Source organism: Lytechinus variegatus, chromosome 15, assembly GCF_018143015.1.
Source record: "Lytechinus variegatus isolate NC3 chromosome 15, Lvar_3.0, whole genome shotgun sequence".
Lineage (NCBI taxonomy): Eukaryota > Metazoa > Echinodermata > Echinoidea > Temnopleuroida > Toxopneustidae > Lytechinus > Lytechinus variegatus.
The window spans coordinates 14,294,137-14,314,165 of NC_054754.1; the positions used below are offsets into that span (position 1 = coordinate 14,294,137).

The 20,029-nt window shown below is 36.8% G+C and overlaps 1 protein-coding gene across 1 annotated transcript; it reads right to left on the minus strand.

Moving 5' to 3' along the window:
- Nucleotides 1–508: 508 nt before the first annotated feature.
- Nucleotides 509–16,205, minus strand: LOC121428874 (STING ER exit protein-like). Its single transcript, XM_041625746.1, has 7 exons — nt 16,064–16,205; nt 7,884–7,998; nt 7,210–7,251; nt 5,372–5,507; nt 3,453–3,542; nt 2,441–2,530; nt 509–1,183 (listed from the first exon to the last, which is right to left on the minus strand). The coding sequence occupies exons 1-7, from the start codon at nt 16,182–16,184 to the stop codon at nt 1,118–1,120; spliced, it is 660 nt and encodes a 219-aa protein (XP_041481680.1). The 5' UTR covers nt 16,185–16,205; the 3' UTR covers nt 509–1,117.
- Between the last annotated feature and the right edge of the window lie 3,824 nt (nt 16,206–20,029).

Consider the following 20,029-nt stretch of genomic DNA (forward strand, 5'->3'; position numbering starts at 1 on the left):
GCATTGTGCTTGTCTGATTTTTCTCTATTGATTCAAATCAACATTTTTCTGAGGTGGACTTGACCTTTAATAGCAAGTTGTTGACTTTTGCTACAATCAGCTAAAATTGTGCTATCTGGTCCCTGTTGCATTGAAGTTATAGTAATTTCGTCATCCAATGGTAACTACCATGGTAACAACACTAATTAGCCAATCAAAATCAATGATTTGAGGAAAGTTCCTATTGGATGGTGAAGTTACTGTAGACATTACTAACTTTTATGCAACAGGCCTTGATTAGGTAAGAGGAAATATGCCACAGTCTAACAGGAAGACTGCATACACTGTTAGAAAATTTATCCTTAAAATAAAAGGAGTTCCTGAGCAGAGTCTCAAGAACACCAGTAATCTTACCAGATTGCATAATCTTACAGGAAATTGGTATTTGGTGTTTGGAACCTTACAAATTTCTTTAATAAAACACCCTTTTCCCCCTTTTAAACAGAACTGTTCTTTAAATTGCAGAAAAATTCCTGTTTTATGAATTTACAGAATGACTCTGTTATTGCTTTCTGCAAAATCTTCTTTCTTTTTTTCTGTAAAATCATCGTTTTTTCAACAGTGTAGGCTACGATCCACACCTTACTCCTTAATTCATTTTAAAACTTCAATCAAAATCAACCATCAACATTCCAATCCTATTAATCTTATGCCTACAGACACGCCAGTTTTAGGTAAAACACATAAACATCAATTATGGAGGTACAAGTATGTGTCTGCCAGAAACTCTCCATTGTCTTTGATCTTGTTCCACGTTTCCCTCTGTTCACGATGAGTGATATCTCTCTTGATCAGTACAGTCCCGAGACGTCAATGTGGATGGTGTCCCAAATCCAAACTAGAGGACCACAGATTTTAGTATATCGTACATAATTGAGGAAAGCAGCTATTCCATATTGCAGTGAAATGTCGGATAGATCCGAATAACATTGTTCAGTACTTAGCAATCTGCGGCAGGAATCTGTTGACGGACTAATCTTCTATATCCTTCATAACATGGTGGCACACAGGTGTCTATAACCATCTAGCATTTCATTAAATTAGTGCTTTCACAAGTCTATGGTAGAGTATATTTTCTTCAAGGATTCTGGTCAATGAGAGTTCCTTTGGTCCTCGCTTTCTTGGCCATCTCTTCTTGCAGGAGCTGGGAGTGTGTATGAGAGGGCGAAAGAGAGTGAGGGAGAGAGATGTGGAGGGGGGAGAGAGAGAGAGGGAGAAAAGGTGGGATCACAGAGAGTAAAATATACAGAGAAAAAAAGACAGAGAAAGAAACAATGAAATAAATCTAATTTTTTTAAACCTCCATGATGTATAATAATTACATGCCTTTGTAAATAATACAATCATAGCTCAGAGTAAGATCGGTGTTTTTGTTAAGCAGAAAAAAGACAAACAGAGAAAGAAACAATGAAATAAATCTAATTGCTTTAAACCTCCATGATGTATAATACTTACATGCATTTGTAAACAATACAATCATAGCTCAGTAAAATCAGTGTTTTTGTTTTTGGTACACAAGGGCAAAGGTTCCAAAGTACATCAATCCAATGTACACTAAAATTATTTACTTTATCTACGAGCACATTATTTTTGCTCTCCATATTGTTGGCTAATACAATAAATCATCAATCATGAAATAGACACAATAAAGTAACGAGTATTCATCAAAAGGTTTGGAACATAGCAAACATAACATTGTAAACTTAATTATAAGAAATATGCTATTCATGTTGCCACTAATTCTATTGGTACTAATTTCCTATTTTACATGATTTCCATAGGGTAGTATACAAATATACCAGGCTTTGAGTAAGTATAGCAGGAATTATTCATGCGAGGTTGGACTGGCATTACAAAAAATAGTGATTATGCCAGTACAACCGAAGATGAATAATTCTCTCTATACTTTCGAAATAAAGGCCTGGTATATTTGTTTCATATACTACTTTTAATAAGTTATAGAAATAGATCTTGATAATCTAGTTCTTGTACTCTTAGTTCATCCTTTTTTTAAACTGAATCAAACCAGCTGCGCTGACTGACCTACTTTTCCTGTAGCGCTTAGCTACGCGATCAGTGCGCGGAACGCGTATTAGTGCTTGCGCCATCGTGATCTGTGACGTCAAGGATGGAATAGTCGACTATTCCATCATTGACGTCACGGAATAGCACATTTTCTTCGCTGGGCGTTTCATTTTCGACATCATCGCAAAATAGTGAGAATATGTTTGATCAAATGATGCTATCTAAACCAATCAGCATACAGGATTTAATTTATGTAGGATATAATAATCTTTCATTCATATCACAGACTCTAATCATATTATTCTGCTCAAGCCTAAGTCTATAATTAAAAAATAGAAACTCCTTCACATTCTTCAAGAAAAGATAATTCACTTACCTCCTCTGGTTTTCTTTTAGCCATTCCTTTCTTCATGAATTCCTTCTCAATCACACGGGCATTGCTGGCATAGGAGTCAGCAATCTCTCTCTGCCATTAAAAGTGTCAATGAACATAAAACAACTCTAAGTATAGTGGAAAGTGTTTAGAGAGATTAAACTTAAAAAGATCGTGAAAATTAAATGAAATTCATTTCTCGGTTGAATGAGCTTGATTTCTCGATCAACTATTAAATCATGATTAGACTTCAATTCAATTCAATTAATTTATCAAATTCTTAGTTGAAAATACAATTTAGCATTACAATAAACAGTAAAAGAAAGAAAACATACATTTACATTGCATTATTATGTTAACATTAAAGGTAAATGCTAGTTTTGGTAACGATATCAAAATGAGTTCGTACAGAATCCAATGAAATGACCACTAAAGTGTCTGTTTGTATAAATAAAACGCATGTGCCAAAGGATTCTGGAAGAAATTGTGTAATTGCTGAGAAATCAGCAAATAAGCACGGGATTCGGGTAGGGCGTCGGGCCTGACGCCCTAAGCAATAATTATACATTGTCCCACGTGCGCTTATCTGTGTTGGGGATTTGCGGTGTGAACATTTTTCAGCGTAGATTTCAAGATTTCACAAAGTCCAGTTAATGTAACTGTACCAGATCTAGATCCTCGATGATATACTTGCAATTAAGCCTTGTTTTACAGACTTTCTCATGAAATCAGTATTAACTGAAACTACTGGAATTTCTCATTAATATAACATTGGCATAGTATCCATGGGGCAGCGATAAAAATATGGGTCTTGGGTATGCTGTCCAAAGTACAAGTAAGTAACCATAAATAAGATAAAGAAATACATAATGGGTGTAAACCAGAGAGGAACAAGAGAAAAGGGAGATTGCACAAGAAAAATGTCTGTCAACTGATTCATACATAACTGCATTTGTTATCATCATTATAAATAATTAGAGCATTTGAACTTCAGCACTTATTAAAGTGAGCTTACCGCTTCAATTTCATCCTCCTCCTCGTCAATGGTTGAGACGGTGACTGTTGAATACTTGCCCATTGATTTTGTCTTCTTACTCAGCATAACCTACACAGCAATCAGTAAAAAAAATGTCATTGCATATGATACATGGACATGAAAAAGAGCAATAAAAAGAGAGTGGGAGGAGGGATAAGCATAAAATGTCAAATATGTATCTGTACATGCAAAAGAATAACTACATTGAAAATTAACATGATTGAAAAGAAAAGGACTGGATTAAAACAAGGATTCCAGTGCAATACTACATGTATTTCTTTAATTCGTGTGGAGCGTTCTGGGCCCCGTTTTACGAAGAGTTACACCTGGGCTCTGTAACACCAAGGTTTGCGATGAATTGCAAATACGAAAGAACCGCACTGATTGGTCCCTTGTCAGTAGTTTAAACCTAATGCGCGTGTAACATTGATAGAGATTGGTCAGTTCATTTAGCGATTGATCGCTAATCTTTGTGTTATGGAGCCCTGATCAAATCAACCTCAAATGTATGGAAATCCATCAGTGTCATATTTTTTTTACAAGAAATTTGTGCAATGTCCTTTGAGGGCAAAGAGAAGCATCCTCACTTTTCAAGCAAGCAATGAATGTAGGAATAAGCAGCATATATCTAGAAAAGATTTTGAGCTAGCATGTATTTTTAGATAATGACGTTGCTGGCTTTCCATAGTTGTGGTTGATCATATCAATCACATCTTTTTGTAAGACGGGGCCCAGATGTTGTTCGACTGATTGATCCTCACCCGGGGGGGCCACTCAAATATACTGGTGCACACTCGCGTGACCAAGGATTTCCAAACACCCCCTAAACAAGTTTTTCTCTGTGTGCAAAATAACCCCCTAAACAAGTTTTTTGCGGGCTTTATTTACACATTTTGGCCCCTAAACAAGTATTCGCCAAAACATGACCTTGGGAAAAAACACATACCCTAAACACGTTTGGCTAGTCTTAAAAAAAAAAGCTTTGGGGAAAAAACATACCCTAAATACGTTTGACCTCGCGATTGACCATTGACCCGTCTTTCAAAACCACCATTTCCTTGAAAATTAGTGTTTTTGATAAAATTAACGAGTCCACGTGCGGACTGCGTCCAAAACTGAAAAAAAAACACCTCTTTACACACGTTTTTGGGTCACACGTGTGTAGAGCAATATATTTGATAAAGCATTTCTTTAATCCCTCAAAACTCATCAGTGTTATATAGGAAAACATTTGTTATACTCCAAGTGCATATGTCTGCCTTTCAAGATAATGAAAGGCGGTGCAACAAGTATCGTGACAGACTTGAAATTGTGCAGTTCATACTAAACGCACAATCAACGTTCATTAAAATGAAAGGCCTACTGGGTTGACGTGTTTTTGGATAGCATGTGCCGCGTGGGAACACTGAAAAATAAAAAAAATATATTTCACTAAACAATGAATCCCAAGTGAAGGAAAGCATAAGGATTAATCAGTAGAACTACGAGTAATCGCGCTTGATCTCAGGAAAACTGTGTTTGAATGAGGCTTGTAATCACTTTTAAAGAGAAATACTGATTAATGCAAGGTGTTGAGTACACTTTAACAAAAAATAATGTGAACATAACAATATGAATAATGCATAAAGCATTTTCTTTTTCTAGATACAAGATAATACAGCAATGTAGATTAAAATGCCTTAGTCAAGGCCCATGCCTGGAATTGAACCTCAGACTTTCATGGCATAGTCGGGAGACTTAGACCACTTGGCCATAGTACCTTGCCTACGAGAACACTGTTGTCGACCAATCTCTCATGATTAATGCAAAGGAGAGATTCCCAATGCAAAACTTGCATGCAAGTACATGTATTATAAAAAGCATGACTTGAATATTGGCCCTGATGCTTGGATTCATACCTTTTTACTTGGAATGTTTTCAAGAGCTAATGGTTCCTTGAGGGGTCCTTTGTCAGGCTCATATACTGCATCATCTACGATAAAAGTAACAGTAGTATCCTTGTCTTTGTGTCTGTAGAACAGGAGCAGACCACATCTGAAATGATTGATGAAAAAGCATCAGAAACAGAGTGTTTAGAAATAATAATGTGACTATGGAGTATGGTTATCACATGTATTCACATCACTTCTAAAACCACTGCCACCACCACCACCACCACTAGTTTTACGACTACTACTACTACTACCACTACTGCTGCTACTACTATTACTACTACTACTACATGTACTACTACTACTACTACTACTACTACTACTACTACTACTACTACTACTACTACTACTACTACTTCTACTACTACTATTATTACTACTACTACTATTACTACTACTACTATTACTACTATTACTACTACTACTACTACTACTACTACTACTACTACTACTACTACTACTACTACTACTACTACTACTACTACTACTACTACTACTACTACTACTACTACTACTACTACATGTACTACTACTACTACTACTACTACTACTACTACTACTACTACTACTACTACTACTACTGCTGCTACTACTACTACTACTACTACTATGTATTACTTCTACTACTAAAGGAAGTAGATTCCTGGTCATGCATCATGATTTGATACCCAATTCATGTAAAGCTATTATGTAACTTTTTTTTCAGATAAGTTTTCTTTCCAAACTAGAACTAGTAAACATTATCCCTGTTTCTTTTATTTCATTACAATAATTGTTTGTTTATAATCTATGATACCCTCTATACATGTATATAAATAAGTTTGTAATAATACTGCATAAAATACTTTGCAAGCTATCTTCAATATTATTGTAAAAATTAGGCCCGTTTTAAAAGTCCATTTTTGATGCACGTGTACACGGCGTGTTTTTCGGTCGTGTACACGTGTACACGTTGTAAACACTGTGAGAGCGAGTTCTGTTTTCATGTCGACAAGGACCCGCATCAACATGTCATAAAAAGGGGTCTATATAGCCGAAGTCACGGTTTTAAAGCTTACCTGAGAAGTTTGAAGTATCAATCCACAAAAATTGGTGCAAATTAAAAGTTTACTCGGCTTAGCAGCGCATTAAATTAATAAAGAATGCAAAAGAAAATCAGTGCATGGCACTAGCTAGCGCCGACGCTCATTGGATGCGCATTTTGTATACTGTACCGTACATGCATGCACAGATCGCTGCAGAATAAGTGTAACTGAAGTTATCGATTGATTTTCATTATTATGTTGCCAATTTGAAGAGCGTTTGTAGGCTTGTAGCACATGTGTGCGAGCGTATAACACGTAAGTTGTAGCGATGATCGCTATCGCAATTGGTGATTCTCAAATTGACTCTGAGTGTGATTGAGCAATGCTTTCGAGCTTTCGAGACCGGAGCAGACCCATTTCGTGGTACAAAAACGTGAGTCTCCAGAAAGAATGTGGATTAATTGGCGATTTTGGAAGTGAACTCACTCTGGATTAATTGAAATATATTGACATATTAGTAATAAAATCATGTGCAGTGTCTGAGAACTAAGATTTAATGTGAGGCTGTGAGCTTGTTCACTGACTTTGTAGCCCCATGCAAGCTTTATGCAGATGCTACCGTGTACACGGTGATGGAATTTAGTACACGTGCACTGACTTGACCGTGCGTGTACACGTGTACACGTGTACCCGAAACGGGCCTAGTAAAAATGTCTCTGTGTATTCAACAAATACTGCATATTGACCTTACATTTATTCCTTAAACTTAAAGCAACTTACTTTTTACACTTCTGTCTATACTGCTTTTCGATTCCTTCAGGTCTGCATCACAAAAGAAAAGACAGAGTTTTTTTTATACATATGATGGTAATTTAACAAATGCCCCCAACGTGGCCAAAGTTCATTGACCTTACGGCTTACATGACCTTTGACCTTGATCATATGACCTGAAACTTGCACAGTTTGTTCAGTGATACTTGATTACTCTCATGTCCAAGTTTCATGAGTCAGATCCATAAACTTTCAAAGTTATGATGGTAATTCAACAGATACGCCGATGGAAAGCCAGCAAAATCAACATCGAAAAGGGCATGTATGTTCAAAAACTTTTCTAGACATGAATGTATATCCATCAATTCATTGACTTCATGACGATTTAGTGTTTTTCCTTTGTTTACAAAGGACATTTCACAATTTTCTGTAGAAAAAAACTATGACAGTAATGGATTTCCATAGAGTTACGATTGATTGGATCAAACATGACTCTTTGTAAGACAGGGCCCTGATCAACCTCTATTATTGTGACCATAATTTTTCACACCTTTTTGAGATTGTCAGATTTTTAAGGGAGCCATCCAATCTTATTCAGAGTTCATACCTTTTCTTTGTTTTTTTTTAATCCAAAGAAATTAGATTCACATTTCAAAGATTTCTGTGCCCCTTGTGAAACTAACCTTCTCAGATAGACTGTTTCTCCTTGTTGGCAAGTAAGCTTGTGAACATGTTTGTTGGAGTCGATCACTCTGGCCTTATCACGCTTCCTCAACGGCAACTTTTCCAATGGGCAATCTTGAAAATAAAATGGCGTAAGATGTGATAAGAATTAAGTAGTCCATAATTTTCAAAATACAATTAAAAATGTCAATGGGTTGTTCGCACTGCACGTTAAATGAATTCAATTTCCTGCATGATAGATGAAACCAATTTCATTGCCTTGTGCTCCACTGAGACTTTGTCTGGCTTCGCAGTATCCCCTCCATCGACAGACCGATGGTCGCCAAAGGCATGATAGGACTCGTAATAGTGAAGATTCGACCAGCACCTAGCGACAGCGTCTACGGAGAAAAGGGTGCACTGTAGTGAAGCATCGGTCGAATCTCCACCATTACAAGCCCAATGGCAGACATTCATCTGTGTAGGAAGAGGACATAAAAATCAGAAAATCTATAAAAAAACTCCTCAGAAACAGCGGATATATCTGTCTATACTTCGGTATACTTGGTTGTTGTAGGGACTGAAAGCATAGCTGTCCCTCTTTACTGTACTGCTCCATATACATGTAACAATGTAATGTTCTAGGTTGGCTTGCCTGATGGGAAAGAGGTTTTCCAGCAATCCAGGCCCTGTTTTCTTGGTTTATTTTAACATGCTATTGCTTGCAATCCGAAAGAGTCCCCCCCCCCCCACCAAAAATAACAAAAGATTGTTGAGACTTCCAGTCCGTTCATCTCAGATTTTTCTATAATTTCTTTTACTATTGTTTTCCTTAGTTGGGACTCAAACTCCCCTTGTTTTATCTGCAGTCAAGACCTCTTCCCACTATGCTAGCGAGAAGTGCTGATACCAGAAGGGGTATTTTAACAATTTATCAGCCAATAGACCCTTTACTGACTAAAGAAACCGATGTCAATGGACAATTACATGCACTGGATCCTGCTCGAAATTTAATAATATAGATTTACCCAGGGAAGCCACTTCAGTTCTGAAAACTAATCTCCCAGTGGGCCCTGCTGTTATTATTAATTTGATGGAATAAAGCCAACTTTTGGGATGTATTTCCACTCCCCCATCATATATGACTATATTAGGGCTAGATATATTATTCTGAACCTTCTCCATGTTTTCATTTTCAATTTTAGTGGGGTGCATATGGAACTCTTACCATGCAGTCCTTTTCTCATAAATGCAAATTAATGGAGAAAAAAAAGTACCAGGCATCTTGGAGTGCAACTATTAGTTATGGTATTAATCATGTTAAACATCCAGTTGACTTGTGCTGGGGCTGATTGCATGAAAGGCACTTCGCAAGAACCATCTTTTGTGTCGCCTATTTATATGATGCGCCATGTGAAATGCATTTCAAATAAATTACCTGCAAACATATTTTATTCATCCATTAATGTTAACAAAATCTTTGTTTATAAAATGATGTGATATACCATGAAATTGTATACAAATTGATTTAAATGCTAGGTAACAAATTTTATTTGTTTATCAAACATTTCAGAAATATCCCGCATACAGCACATCATAAAAGATGGGGGACACGAAAAACAGTCCTTGGAAAGACCCGTTCTTGCAATCGGCCCCAGGGCATCTTTGCTCTCAAGTTCTGTCCTGTCATTCTAGTTATAGTTTGAAAACATCATAATTATCGTTTTGTTAAAACCAATAAAACTCAGAACAAAAAACTTTTCATTTCGTTACAGACGCGTGCGTCGCGTAACGTTAGCGAAGAACAATAAGAAACAAGATGGCGGCATAAACATCGGGCAAGTCTCTTCCATCTTGTCATGATATTTTTCTCATTTTTTTTATGAATTCTTGTATAAAAATATATCGATGGCGCAGAAATGCCGGAAATGAAGTTGCATCCCATGTACATGATTTAGGGCTAGATCTTTTAGAAGTAGAAATGTCAGGCAGTAGAGGCGCACGGCCAATATGGGAGACTCTCTCCAATAGGGGAGATAATCTCCCACATTGGAGACTTGCTTTGCAAAAGGACAAAAGAAACAACACCAACAAAAGCATGATTTTTTACACCTAAAATTTTGATTCACTGAGGTCAGAAGCCCATTTGTTTTGTGTGTGATTGACAACAAAAATCCTTATCCAAACAATAGACGGTGAATTTTTAAAGTAGACGGTGAAAAGGGGTAATTTTTCATGAGGAATCTGCTTATCACATTTTTATTTGCCGCCAAGGTAATACTTTTGCAGCAAATGTAAACAAAGGAAAGTGGACTCCAAATCTGGAGACTGTCTCTGAAACTGGATACCCAAATTCTTTACAAAAGTCTCTGATATTGGAGATAATCTCCCACATTGGAGACAGTCTCCAATATTGGTCGTGCGCCTCTACTGTCAGGGGCGAAAGTTTCAGGTTTGGCGGCCTACACGCACGTGTATGAATAGGAATACCTGGCATTGAGAGTAAGCCTACGTCAGTAAATGATTTTTACTCTCAAGAAGCCGCCGGCCTGGCTACACCTAGCCAGGCGGTTTCCCGACGCACGCATCCGTAACGTTGGCGAAGAACAATAGGAAAAAAGATTGGGGCGTAAACATCGGGCAAGTCTCTTCCGTCTTTTCACAATATTTCTCTCATTTTTTTGATGAATTCTTGTTCAAAAATAACGAGAGCGTAGAAATGTCGGAAATGAAGTTTTATCCCATGTACATGATTTAGATCTAGGATAGACAGCTGGCAGCCGTCTGTTTCGAGGAGTTTTTGAACTTTTTAAAATTTTTTTATTTTCCTCGTCAGGTCCTCGTACACTGACGGCTCGCTATCGTGCAGCCACCATTAGGGGACTTGCAATGCAAAATCCCCCCCATCGGGGCTCTTCAATTTTTGTCTTTAATGAATAAAAATTTTGAAAGTTAATGCGACCAAAATGCAAATTATTATTCCCTCTTGGCATTAATTGCCAAAAAACGGAGAAAAATCAAGTTAAAGGAACAAAAACAGTGACTTACCTCAGCTGTCGCCCAAATTCACTTCCCCGTTTCATCCGATCTTAAGTACGTCATAAACATATGGCCATTGAGTCCCCTGTACAGATCGCGCTAGAACTTCGGTCTCTGTATTTGGTGAGTGAAGCCAACGGAGTTCAGCTGAACAACCAACATAACAGAGACCGAAGCTTTTGGTCTAGATCTTTTAGTAAGGAAAGTAGAAATCTCGGGGGTGAAAGTTTCAGGTTTTGGCTTCCATCGTGTGGGTCAATGAGAAGGAAGACCTGGCTTTGTATTAACCAGGGAAATCCCGCCCGCTATGCGGGCGGGAGCCCAGGATCTTACGTGTAAAGGCATACTCACCTGACAAGCGTGAAGTATGGTCAAAATAATTCTCCGAATAAATAGTTAAAGCAGAAATCAAGCACTTACCACGATTATATGGATGAAGGTCTATCGAGTGGCAGTTTTTCTGACATCTGGCACAGACCACTCCTAGTACCAATGAGGTCCAAACATTAACATGTATGGACCTCATAGGCGACATTACCCAAAAATATGGGTTAGACAATGCTGTTCTGATTTCCAACCCAAGACTTTGGTAAATGTACGCCTTAATACAAATTGGAGTTAAGTGATATGACTTTCATTTGGTGGGGAGACATTAAAAGTATTAATTAAGTAGTTCAAATTAAAATAGATTATCATTAAACTTACATTTCAGGCCCTTTTTGTTGATTTTCGGTGAGCGTTCCACACAGCTGCGACGAGTGATCAACTCCAAAGTGATACGCGAACTGGTCAGCTGATCGGTCAGGTGATCGGTAGATTATCTTTTTGTCAGACGTTCATAATTTATGTAAAGCGTATCAATCTTCAGTATCTTGATTCCAAAGTATCAGTATTGCAGATAAATGTCATTATTGATTGGAATCAGTGGCGGATCGGGGGGTGGGGGTGGGGGTGAGCATTTCTGCCCGATCCCCCTATTGAGATTTGTAGTAAATATTTTGGAATTAAATACGTTGTTCATACTAGTTATGCGACCCCTCCCTTATGATGATCACAGCATTATTTGTAATGGGGATATTTCGTTCATAATTATTCTTGTCTCTTCTTTCTCTTTTTTAGCCTTTTTTTGCTTGTTAAAACCTTTTTTCCTTTTTTTTTGGGGGGGGGCTCGCCAAATTTTACGTGGGTCAAAATTACCTTCATTTTTTAGTGACAATCTTTTTTTCATTTGTCCAGTTCTACGCGAGACAAAATTACCTTCGATCATTATTATAGTTAAAAACTTTTTTTTATTTTTTATTTATTTATTTTTTTTTGGGGGGGGAGGTTGCCAAATATCACGCGAACGTTTTTCAGCTTTTACTGTTTTATTCGACTTATAATCAAATATTAAATGGGGCTTACCAAAGTTTTTTTTAAAGTCAATTCATAAGAATATTCCTCCTCGGGATTTGAGCTTTCTTTCATGAAATATCAATTTTTTTCATGATTACCAAAAATACTTAAAATTTTTTATCGGTGTATGCCTATAAAGCTTTAGCTCATGCGTTGCGCCTGCCATATTTTAATGCTGATCAACTTTATGCTTTTAATGAATTCCTAAAAACAATAAATTCTCAGATCATCAATTTTGTCGCAATCGAATAATTCGATTGCGTATCTCTATCAGTTTTGAATATTCATAAAAAATATCAGCTCGTGCTTTTTGCTCATAATATTTTGATTAGTAAATTCTTCTCTTATATAATCGAGTCGGATAGATAGATAACTAGAGAGAGAGAGTTGGGGGGGGGGGGTCCCTCAGCTACTTGTCCTCGCTTATTTGTTATTATTTGTTATTATGCTCATGTTGTGAGAGCTTTGTGTTTTCACATTTTTTTCTTTTTCAACCTTTTTATTGTCTCGGAGCTTCCCTCTATTTCTTTACACTATATAATGTAGTCCTTTTTACCTCATTGTTTCAATCATTGGCGGCGGAAGCCCCAAATTTTAGGAGGGGACAACCTAAAAAATTTTGACAAGCAAAAAAAAAAGGCTCTCAACCCAAACATTTTAGGGGGGACGTAGGAAAATAAATTGACAAGCAAAAAAAAAAAAAAAAAGGTCAACAACAAATTTAGGGGGGAACGTCCCCGCTTCCGCCGCCTATGGTTTCAATTCTTTTTTTGTTCTCATTTCAATGAAAACATCATTATTAAACTGACGTAGAAGACTTTATTACGAAATTTTGACATTGTTTTGTTTCATTTGTTTGGCTTTCTTTTTTTCTTCTCCTCATCTTCTTTTTCTTCTTACTTTTTCCCTTTCCTTATTTTCTCTTCAGTATTTCATTCAGGTATCCGCCAATTTATACAACACCAAGCATATAGAGGCGGATAATCAGTGAGGGAGCATGACGGTGTGCCGCTCTAAAAAAAAAGGAGGAATATTGGAAGAAAAAAAAAGAAGAAGGGATGGGGAAAAAAAAAAGAAAAAAAAAAGATGATGATGGCAATGACGATGATGAAAATTATCTTGGTGATGATGATGGTTGTGGTGACGGTTGTGGTGATGATGATGGTGATGCTAATGATAGTGGTGATGATGATGATGACGAGATGTAATTTTGTTCTTTTGTCTTTGAAAAAATTAAGTAGTGCAAAGTTGAATTCATTTAAAGTTTATCATGAAAATAGCAGAAAAAAAATTGGTATGCGTTCGAGGAAAATCCATCCCCCACCAATCTTTTTCAAAGGTAAGATTTTTTTTTTGCCCGGGGGGGGGCACTTCCATTCACGAGTGGATACCATGCGCGACCATGGGGTCTCGAAAAGCACCCTAAACACGTAATTTCCATATTCTGAAAATGCACCCCTTAACAAGTATTGGCATGTGAAACCCTACCCTTAACAAGTATTGGAAACAAAACGATACTCTTGGCAAATATTCCCTGAAATGAACCCCTAAACAAGTACAGGAATGTTTTATTGTTACGGGTCCTTCGGTCGTCGGCTTTACCTTATTTGGTTTAGTACGACCCCACCTTCTACACCTCGCGCAAATCGGACTCTAAACACGAAGTGTTGGAGCAAAAAGGACATCCTTTATAAAACATTTTGATTTTGTTTTATCATCCCCGCAAATTAGACCCTAAACACGACGGTTTTCCTAGCGAATTAATAGATACCCTTTTTTCGTTATTTTTGTGTTTTTGACACCCTTATCACGTTACGTAGGTAACGTGCCCTATCGTGAAAAGGACATCCTTTTTACGTTTTTTTTTGGTCGCGCATGGTATCCACTCGTCAATGTAAGTGGCCCCCCCCCCCGGGTTTTTTTGTGACGGCGTAGGCCTTTGCAAGCAGCTATTATTATGGTAAAAAAGTAAATGAAATGTCAAGAAATACATAATGATTTTTATGGTACATTTTAGTAGGCCTATATCAATTCATACTTGTTATCAAAAAGAAAAAAGTGGGTCGTTACGGACCATTAAAAATGGGAAATTTGGGCATTTTATATTTAGGATAGAGCAACTGCTCGTTATAGACGTCACAATAAATCAAGCATTCTAAATTCTATCAACTCCATTTTTTGTCAAATAACACCTTCATCGATATTTTGAAATGATTTTTCTCATATTTTCATCATCTTTTTATCAGGGTGAAATTCCCCTTTAATTTACAAAACAGATTCGCAAACAATATCAAGAGTAGTGGGAGGCAAGGGTGGAAATCTAAGGTAGGGGACCAGGGGCTGGAAAACAGGCAAAAAAAATAAAAAATAACAAAATAACAAAAAAAAAAGGAAGGTTTATCACCCCCAAAAGAAGGTCGTCTCGTCCAAAATACATGTTTTACTTCGATTTAAATGATGTAGGCCTATTTCTTTCCATCATATATAAAAGAACAAAAATAGTAGGGGGACATTTGATAATGTGCCCCTACTATTTTGGGTTAGGGGGAAGTGTCCCCCTGGGATTTGCGCCCATGTGGGTGGGGGGTGTTGCACCTCCTTTCGGAATCATTATGGAACAGTGTGAATAGTCGCTGTGATTTCGATCTCATACCTATAAAAAAAATAGAACAGAAGAACGCCTTGACCACAGGCCAAAATGCCTAACAATTTTTCCGCGGCATTAGCGACTCTCGTAAGGGGCGCTCCATTTATAAATAAAGTTGCATGTGTAGCTGTCTATGGCAACAGAATCTATCGCAGAATTGAAGCCAGAAGCGTGGGAATTTTCAAGAAAATTCAAGAAAAGAACCGGTGAGTACCGATTTAACAGTACTAATCTAATTAGTTACATGTATTGAATTATAAGAATATTCAATTTTTCGTGAAACAAAGCTTAGTTCTAAGCTAGGGCGGCCCAAATGCGCGTGAGTGGAGTCCCAGTTTCTTAACACGGGTAAGTATTGCGTTGTCGCCTAGAGTGGCACAGACTGGAACCTCAAAAAACGAAAAGTTCTCTCCTTCTACCCGTCTCGATCGGCCATTTTTGTTATGAATTGTAACAAAATGGCCGATCGAAACGGGGGTAGGAGAGAACTTTTTGTTTTTTGAGGTTCCAGTCTGTGCCCAGATGTCAGAAAAACTGCCACTCATTAGACCATCATGGCATCATCCATATAATCGTGGTAAGTCATTGCTTTGATTTCTGTTTTAACTATTTATTCAGAGAATTATTTTGACCATACTTCACGCTTGTCAGGTATGCCAAATTGCATGTAAGATCCTGGGCTCCCGCCCGCGGGCGGGAGTTCCCTGGGTTAGCTTCGTATGAGAGTAACCTTACGTTAGTAAATGATTTTTACTCTCTAGAAGCTGTCTGGCTAGGCTACACCGACTGTCATGATTTTTATTATTTGAATTTTGATTGTATTTTTTGGTCCCATTATTTATGCATGGTTAAGTGTCCGATATTTGGGCACTTTACTCTGTAATCTATATCATTATTGAAAACATGTAGATCTATTCAAACAGTATCTCAGAAATTTGGATATGAAACTGAACAAAATGGGCCTCAGCTCGATCCGCGCTCGCGCTCGGCCAATTCAGGCGAAGCAGGTTGATTAGACCTACAATAATTTAAATACACGGGACCGAAGCGAAGAGAGAAAAAAAAATCGTAGATCCGACGTGACTTCCATTTCCATGACAGAAAATAGCATTTTCTTACCAATGATCAACACCATCTGACCACAGAGGCAAAAATATGTCTGCAGAGGTTTATCCTTGTCATATTCCTCCTTTTCTCTGTTATCCGATACCACAATACTTCGAGAAACAACTTTCGGCATTTTGACTTGTCTTTGCCTTCGGCTTCGCCTTCGGTCTTTTCTTCTTAGATATTGGTTTAATTTGGTACTACGGTATGGTATCCTAAATCAGTATCTTTGCTTTTATTAAGAAAAGAAAAAAAACTAGGGAGTGGTCGTGGCAGAGAATTGAAGGGCAAGCAAAGGAAAGTTAATACTACTATAGAGCCCCTTCGGGCGGGGGGCGATGGCCCGCAATTTCATAGTGAATCTACGTTAGGCAAATGCTTTCCTAAAGTAAATATTGAAACATATAACAGCAATTTGCTTTTAATTTCCCCATAATATAATTATCTCAAAACTGTGGTTAGTATGTCATTTTAATATGTCTATCTTGTTTAGTCCATGGACCTATTCCATTTATTCCTTTAATTGGGAGGGGGGTGTTATTAGGAGGGAGTGACAATGAACTATACGGCTGTTAACAATTTCTGCTAGCTATATGAAGTGATATGTGTGTGAAATAGTGTAATAATGTAAAGAATGTATATTGTCAAATGCAAATAAGGGGGCTATCTGTATGTAGCAGAATGTGCTCCAACGGACCTCCAAGTGCAAGGATTTTGTTCAGAGTTATCAAGTTTAAATACTTATTCTCTATCGATTCCCCCTTTTTAGTTGAAAAAAATCAAGATGTCCATAAGCGGGCAAAACGTACGATCTATAAGAAAATCAGCAAAAAATATTCACTGTAGGGGAAAATGAGAGGCTGCTTCCAACGCGACTGGGAGAGATATTTTAAAAAATATTTAAAACATATAATGAAACCTCGAAGTATGAGCAGAATTATTCTTTGTATATTGACTTGGCAACAGTTTACATAAGGGCAATGTAATGAAACAGAAAATGCAAAAGCAAAGCACATAAAAAATATTGTTTATTAGTATTTGTATACATGGTGTGATATTTTGAGAAATATATTTCAATTTTCCCATCTCCTTATTCTATTATTTGATATTCTTTTCATTTTTTCTCATATCCCTTTTTTCTTCTTTATTTCTCTCTCCCTCCCTTTTAAAGTATTCTGCCATGGGAGTGGAAGGGGGGGGGCTGTTATTTTTCTGACACAAGTTGTGTTTTTATGATTCTTTTAATTACAATTTGTAGTAAAAGTTTGGCCATAAAGGTATAATGATTTTAATCCAAAATGTAGGGGACAGAACTATTCTATATCATGAATCACTATTAATACAATCGTGAGGAGTTTCATTTCTTGAGCACATTACTTAAAAATAATCTGATATCTTTTTCAAAATTAAACAATGGGGCTCCTTGAACAAATGGTTATTATTGTTATTGTCTCTTCCTCTTTCTCTTCCTTTTCCTCCCTTCATTCTTCTTCTTCCCTGTCTTCTACTTACCCTCCTTGCTCTTCTCATTTTCTACCCCCCCCCCTCCTTCATATTCTCTCTATTGGTGCTACTTGAACAATGTTATCGTGATTAGCCTCTCACTTCTCCTTATTCTTCTCGTTTTTTTATTTTTTATCTCAAAGAACATTTAAACTAGAGACCAACTTGTAGACTCCACAGGCATGATATTAGTTCAGATTGGACCTTGTTGTTTGGAAGTGCCCTTTCCCAAAAGCTAACATAGAGGGCACATGTCTCCCAATCTCTAATCAGCGCCAGTCTACTCATCTTGTTGGGGAGTCAAGATGAGTAGACTGGCGCTGATTAGAGATTGGGAGACATGTGCCCTCTATGTTAGCTTTTGGGAAAGGGCACTTCCAAACAACAAGGTCCAATCTGGACTAGTATGATAGAGGTTGGAGGTTGTATGAAAGTGTAAAACATTTAGTAAACAATACAGGTTGAATAAGTTCATGTAGATTGAAAGCAATAGTATTTATTTGATGGAGTATGTTTGCCAGCAGGGGGCGCTGTTTTATTTGACAAGTTATAGCTTCTTTTTTTTATTACATCAATTGATTGCATAACATACATACATAGATACAGTACATTGAAATATATATATATTCATATAATTTGATACACTAAATTCCTCAACACATAACTCTAAATACATACCTATATATTTCAGGTATTTTGACAAATCGAAATGCATCTTACTCCAAATATTGTTCATAATGCATATCACTTCCCTGTTGTTGTTAGTAATAAATAGGTTTTTGAACATTGGCTCTGTTAAATAAAGAATTCACATGCTTGTATAGGCTGGAAGCAAGATAAGTTTTTCTTGCCAAAGAAAATATAAGAGAAACACAACCCCAAACCCTATTGTAACTTTTAAGTACAATTGATATTTCATATTTTTAAGTCTAAGAAAAAAAGAAACTGTGAAAGCACTGAATATGAAAACCAAAACAGTGTATTGAAAGGCAAAGTAAGACATTTATGCAGTTGCTGCAGTTGGATTGAATTTTATATCACCTATGGTGTTGACAAAAAACAAGTTTCACACACACACATGACAAATTACCATTATTCAAATTAGAACAGTTAATTTTCATAGAATCACACAAAAAGTATATTTCATCTGGCTTGCATAAGTCAGCGTTGAATCAAGAAGTTGTATGAATCATATTATTATACAAGTTTTAACATTATTCTGTGCCACATTTGAAGAGACTAGTGATATCAGTCTAAATGATTTAACTTTGATATGCAAGGCTGGATATTAATTAGTATGAATATTACTTCAAAATAATTAAACCTTTGTTCCTTCTCTCCTCTAAATACAAAATGTGCATGGGAAGAGTGATGAGCTGTTCAAATACAATGATCAACTTTCAATTCATAAAATTCCGGCTGAAATTCCGTTTTTTTTTTGTGCTAACCTAGAAACTACTTTTGAAAGAAAAATAAATAGGGGTACAGTTAAAGAAGTCTTCCAAAAAATGTAGACTTGGTGTGAATTTAAGATAAAATGACCCTGTATTTTCCAAACCTACCACAAAGAAAGATGGACCTATAAACTAGATGGGGTTCTCTGATACTACACATAATACTCCACCCTGTGCATAAATTTTAACTTGGTAAATATATATATTTTGTTAAGGGCAACATAAAGCAGAGCAAATACATGTAACAGGGTTTATGTGGAGCATAATTCATTGCATGGCCATATGTGTCCCAATCTATAGACCCTTTGCATCATTTAAGCGTGACAAGTAAAGTAATGAGGGGGTATCAAGAATAATAATAATTATAATAATAACATTTGTAGGGCGCTTTATACTGGTGTTTCTCAAGGAGAGATAGAAATTGAAGTTAATCTTAATACTGGCAGAACTGCCAAACTATATGTAGTACCTAAGAGCATTCCAGTTGAAGTTAACTCCCAAACAGCCCTACATTTAAAGTATTAAATTGATGTCTTTATTCTGAACCTGTTGAAACACAGCTAAGACTGAGATCATTTTCTAAAATTCCTTCGAAATTGCATTCAATTTTATACAGCAAAGTTTGAAGGAAACTAGAAAACATTAGCAGTAACTACTTACGCTTGATATATTGGCAGCATTATAACAAAAACTAGGTGATTCTCAATGAACAAACACAGAGGTACCAGTGCTTACAAAGATCTGAAGACATAAAAAATCTGACATTGTGACATTTGGAGAAAGTCCTATCAAACTGAACTGGGGTATGGCACATGGGGCCATATCATGAAGCTGTTCGTAACTTAGGCATGTCTTTACAAACAAAGTGGTGACCTCTTTTTGTGCTCAATGACATCCCCAATGAGGGTTACATAGCACCTAAAAACATGTTCTAGTCGTGTATAAAGAAGTGCATAATATACAAACAGCTTTATGAAACAGAAACTGATTTGCTCATTTAACCCCCACAAAAAAAGTCCAA

Bases quoted from the DNA above. Each gene is read 5' to 3' on its own strand.
- LOC121428874 (XM_041625746.1), bottom strand. From the start codon at position 16,184: ATGCCGAAAGTTGTTTCTCGAAGTATTGTGGTATCGGATAACAGAGAA. The intron at 7,252-7,883 runs GTTAGTTTCACA...TTTGTGATGCAG, and splicing joins GAAACAGTCTATCTGAGAAG to ACCTGAAGGAATCGAAAAGC. The intron at 1,184-2,440 runs GTAAGTGAATTA...ACACACTCCCAG, and splicing joins CTAAAAGAAAACCAGAGGAG to CTCCTGCAAGAAGAGATGGC.